At 41.6% G+C, this 5,096-nt stretch overlaps 1 protein-coding gene across 3 annotated transcripts; it reads left to right on the forward strand.

Annotated features, from left to right (window-relative positions):
- Positions 1 to 857: 857 nt before the first annotated feature.
- Positions 858 to 2,560, forward strand: LOC4328263 (uncharacterized). Of its 3 annotated transcripts, none has more exons than XM_015768792.3 (4): positions 858 to 1,012; positions 1,154 to 1,387; positions 1,470 to 1,623; positions 1,712 to 2,560. In XM_015768792.3, exons 1-4 carry the CDS (start codon positions 959 to 961, stop codon positions 2,302 to 2,304), a joined length of 1,035 nt encoding a protein of 344 aa, XP_015624278.1. In that variant the 5' UTR covers positions 858 to 958; the 3' UTR covers positions 2,305 to 2,560. The 3 variants fall into 3 exon arrangements, with proteins under 3 accessions (XP_015624278.1, XP_015624281.1, XP_015624280.1); XM_015768795.3 differs by having other exon boundaries at positions 885 to 1,000; positions 1,081 to 1,387; XM_015768794.3 differs by having other exon boundaries at positions 902 to 1,012; positions 1,081 to 1,387.
- The last annotated feature ends 2,536 nt before the right edge of the window (positions 2,561 to 5,096 follow it).

The following is a 5,096-nucleotide window of genomic DNA, read 5'->3' on the forward strand; positions in this document are numbered from 1 at the left end:
CCACCTCTTTAATAAACTATAAACTATATTTTCTCTTAAATTGCTTATCTGATTAAAATTTGATTGTACCATTGAATTAGTTGCAATTAAATCTTTAAACTAGACCACACATAATAATATTCTGATAAAATAACATTTAGCAAGTTTATGGGCAAAGCTAAATTTATAGCATAAGTAGTATTTTAATAGAGGTGTTTGGTTTGTAGCAATCGAAACTGGCCCAGTAATACGAATTGGCTCTGCATTTCTGCAATAATGATGTGTTTAGCTGATCAAGCTGGCTATGTGTAGAAACCAAGTGCTAGTACTAGTTAGTGGCCTTGATGTTGGGATCGATCGATGTCTATGGCAACTAGCAATCATAAAGTCCTGATTTAGAGAGAGATCGATGTAGTGGTTTTCATTTCTAGTTTAATGTTTGGTTGTTCATTGTCCTATTCAGCCTAACATGTAGGCCTGTTATTCCTTTTAAATTTTTGGGTCCATGAGCACCACGGACCAAACCGCTATTAAAACAGACGAGGGACTTAATTTGCTCCGGTTTTTTAAGACGGAGGAGATGTTACACCGGTATTGCGGTTAAGGGAGAGGCGATTAAATCAAGGGATACAAGTTGAGAGACACAAAATAGACTTATCCACAGATATAATACGGCCCGAATTCTCGCTTGGGCGTGCAGCGGGTAGGCCCATGAGAACCAAAGCCCAATATCGGCCGTTCACTCTGGGCCACGGCCCATGCCCGACGGCCGACGTGTCTCGCCGTCCGTCGGCCACGCGGCGGCCGCCGAGACGCTTCCAGGATACTACACGTCTCTGCACACGCGTCAGCAAGCTCCTGTGCTTGCACCGTCTACTTATCTCAATTCTCAAGCTCTCAGCTATGGAGTAAACTATACTTGCATCTTGGGTATTTTTTTCAGAGCAAATCGAGATCGATCCGACAGAAGCGAGCGATCATGGGGCACGGCAAGGAGGTGAAGACGAGGCCGGATCCCAAGGTGGAGATCCAGGTTAGGTTTGCTGCTTAATTTAATTAATTTCTCCCCATTTGATCGCATTTTGTATTTCTTTTTTACAGTTTAGTTCAGATCAGTGTTAGCTTAGCTTGCGGAGTGGATTAATGGCGATCGATGTGGTGGGATGGGATGCAGGAGAAGGGCGAGATCTTCTTCTTCTATCGTCCCAAGGTCGGCAAGGACGAGGCGCGCGGCCCCGACGACGTGCAGCGGATGTACATCGTCCTCCGCCCCGAGGCCACCGGCGACGGCGGCGACCGCGCCGTCGAGGACAAGCAGGCGCCGGACTCCGGCAAGGAGGGCCACAAGAATCAGCAGCCGCAGAACAGCGACGGCGATGGCGGCGGCGAAGGCGGACACGGCAAGGAGGTCGTCTCGGTGACAGAGAGTTGCAGATTTTTCAGAGATTTTCAGGTTAAATTTGATGGATGCCGGTGTTGTTGCATTGCAGGAGGTGAACGTCGAGGAGCAGGCGCTGCTCCGGCTGATCGTGATGGGGAAGAAGAGCCTGCCGGACCCGGCGGCGAAGCGCGGCCGCCCGTACTGGGGTTACGTCGAGCTCGTCACCACCGACGTCGAACACATCAAAGACGCGCTCAAGGAAGGTACAAAACGCATTCAAATTTTAATTTCGTTGTTCCAAATCGAAATGTGAACTTCTTATGTATGAATTTGTTGCGATCGATTTTGCAGAGGAGTACAGCACGGCGACGCGCGGGACGCGGCGGAGGGCGGCGGCGAGGGCGCTGGGGGAGGGCGTGTACCGCATCCTGAAGCACGACTCCGGGCGCCGCGTTCACACCCACCTCGTCTACAAGCTCGAGCTCCCCTTGCCGGCGCGTCGCCGCGAGCACGACGCCGAAGCCGACGAGGCCGGCGAGCCGCAGGAGGCCATGAACGTGGAGCCGGAGGCGTCCTACCTCATCCAGATCAAGAACCCCGAGCAGCCGCCACCCTCCGGCGGCGGGGGCGACGGCGGGTTCCGCGGGCTGCAGAGCAAGCGCAGGGCGGCGTTCCCGGCGCACCTGCAGGGGCGGTTCGGGAGCAACCACCGTTACGCGCCGGCCGACCCGCCGGACCTGCTCAACTACGAAGGGTGCGAGTTCCTGCTGATCGCCGCGTCCGACGACGTCGAGGAGGAGCTGGGGCTCGAGCTGGAGACCGAGACCGACGCCGAGGCCGACCTCGAAGGTGATGGCGCCGCCGCCGCCAAGTGCTCGGACCTGGTGAAGATGTTCGGCGAGGTCGCCGACGTGAAGCCGCTGCTGTCCGGGAGTTGGGACTAGAGACAATATGCACAAGTGATCAGCTCGACAGATAGTGTCAGTGTGCATAGAATGTAGAACTAGTTTCAGTGTTCAGTGGGCTTTTGGTGCAATTAGTAGACGAGTTTAGGAGATGTTTAGAGTTCTAGTTTTAGTGCTGTACTAATCTTTTGGCCGGTGAGTTTGGATGGTGATTTTGGAGAACAATCCGAAAATCCAAAAAAAAGGCTGTAACTATATTTATGTCAAGAACAAGATCAGTAGCAGCTTCTGAGTATCTTCTGAGTATCTGTATCTGTCTGGTTTCGGGCTGGTTTGCTTTGTTGTTTGCTTTGAGGCGTAAATTGGTCTTAGTGTTTAGTGTCTATTTGTATATTATCTTCATAATATATGTAGTGTTTAGAGTGTCTATTTGTATATTACTACCTTCATGATATATGACGTCCTTCATAATATATGGCGTTATTGACTTTTTTTTCAACGTTTGATCATTCGTATTATTAAAAGAATTATGTAATTATTATTTATAATATATGACGTTATTGACTTTTTTTTCAACATTTGATCATTCGTTTTATTAAAAGAATTATATAATTATTATTTATTTTATTGTGACTTGATTCATCATATGTTCTTTAAAAAAATTATGTAATTATTATTTATGTAATTATTATTTATTTTATTGTGACTTGATTCACCATCAAATGTTCTTTAAGCATGACATAAATATTTTCATATTTACAAGAAAAATTTGAATAAAACGAATGGTCAAATATTTTTAACACATTAATATGAAGGGAGTAGTAATTTAAATAGTGTTTAGTGCCTATTTGGTTTTGGTTTGAAGTCAATTTTGGCATGCCTAAAAAATAGGCCATTTCAATAGTTAACGTAGACTATTTTAGTTTCAATTCAAATACAACTTTGTCTTACTAAAATTAGCCATGTCAAAATTTGTCAAAATTTGGTAGTTTCAATAGTGTTTAGTGTCTTTGGTTTGAAGCCAAATTTTGGCATGCTTAAGAAATATGCCATTTTAAAAGTTAACTTAGACTATTTTGGCTTCAATTCAAATACAATTGTCTTACTAAAATTAGCTATAAACTTGTCAGAATTTAGCATTGATAAAAATTGGTAAGGCCAATTTATGTCACAAACCAAATCAACCCTCTTCAAGTTTCATGACTCATTGTTTCTCTATGTTCTGTATGATGATGTAGGGCTTGTTTGGTTTGATACCAATTTATTACCCTACTAAAATTTTTACTAACTTTAATAGTAGCAAGTGCATGTTTGATTTGTTACCAAATTTACCCATAATAGTTCAAATTCAATACTACCTAATTTGATAGTGCCAAAACTAACTTTGATAGTACAAAAATTGATTCCAAACTAAATAAGCCCGTAACCTCTAACCATATACTCCCTCCATCCATTAAAAATATCAACATAGTACTGGATATGACACATCCTGAATATATGTTCATGAATATATTTTGATTCGTTGTACTAGAAGTAGGTTGGCTATAGGCTCATTTGGTTTAGGGTCTATTAGATTGCTAAAAAATATGCTCTATCAATATATTGGTAATTTGAATGGTAATTGTGTTTGATTTGTTCATTACTAATACATAATTTAGATTTGGCATCATCTAGAACATTCTTCACTGTAATTTCACATTTTGACTATATTTTGTTGGTAGCAAACCAAATATGATCAAATACAATCTTACTTTACCAAAGATTAGGTAGTGCCAAAACTTACATATATTTTAGCACTACCAGAAAAATTGATAGGATAACAATCCAAATAGGCTTTTAGTATCCTACCAAAATTTTGGTAGTGCCATAGGCAAGTTTTGGCACTACCAAGGTTTTGGTAGGGTAACATAGTACATATGAAAGTTTGGATTAATGCCAATAAGGTGTCAAATTTTTGTGGGTCAATTTCCATTTGGATTGGTACCAATGAAGCGCTACCAATTTTTTTGGTAGTAATAGCTTTGTTACTATTTGTTGCAGAATAAGCACAAATAAGATGATAAGAAATATGCATAATTAGGTTCATTTTGCTCATCATGGTAATTATATAGCGTAAATAATTACAATGGTAGTTGTGTGGGGTTACTTCTAGGCACTTCCGGCCGATGACAATATCAATTTGAATTTAGCCGTTGCTACCAATTTAAATTTAGGCACTACCATTGATTAGATCACAATCCAAACTAGCCAGTTTACTATTCCAATAACCAAAATATTGGTATGTCTCAGTTTTGGTAGCAAATCAAAACGGCCCTATTTGTTTATATGTTTATGAATATATTCAGATCCGCTATACTAGAAGTAGGTTGGCTTCTTTCGGGACGAAGTACGTGTCTATATATCATCACAGATAAATAGTCACGAGCCATTGAAAATAAAATTAGAGAAAATAGTTATGAGCCATCAAAAAATTGGGAAGTCGGATACTGGTCGGGTACTCCATGTTAGCGGGTAAATGCTGTGAAATATACCGTGCACTTCACGTGGCTTCCTACATAACAAAAACGAAAAAAAAGAAAGAAAATAACGAATCAAACCAATCCAATGCTTCGTGTTTGCTGAATTCTTGTACAGTTAGGATAATGTATATGTCACTCATGTCACTAGCATATATTTGTTTTGAAAGTGCAGGACAATTCAAGTGATAGTTGTCCGAGCAGCCAAAGAGAGAAGACGATTTCTATCAACTTAATATCTATCATTCACTTATGCTTTCATAATAAAAACATCTTATTGACAAAATAAATATAAAAAGCTAGTGGCACACCAAT

This window comes from Oryza sativa, chromosome 2, assembly GCF_034140825.1.
Source record: "Oryza sativa Japonica Group chromosome 2, ASM3414082v1".
NCBI lineage: Eukaryota > Viridiplantae > Streptophyta > Magnoliopsida > Poales > Poaceae > Oryza > Oryza sativa.

Excerpts from the sequence above, each read along its gene's own strand:
- LOC4328263 (XM_015768792.3), top strand. The coding sequence starts at position 959 with ATGGGGCACGGCAAGGAGGTGAAGACGAGGCCGGATCCCAAGGTGGAG. Across the intron at positions 1,013-1,153 it reads ATCCCAAGGTGGAGATCCAG|GAGAAGGGCGAGATCTTCTT; the intron begins GTTAGGTTTGCT and ends GATGGGATGCAG. Across the intron at positions 1,388-1,469 it reads AAGGCGGACACGGCAAGGAG|GAGGTGAACGTCGAGGAGCA; the intron begins GTCGTCTCGGTG and ends GTTGCATTGCAG.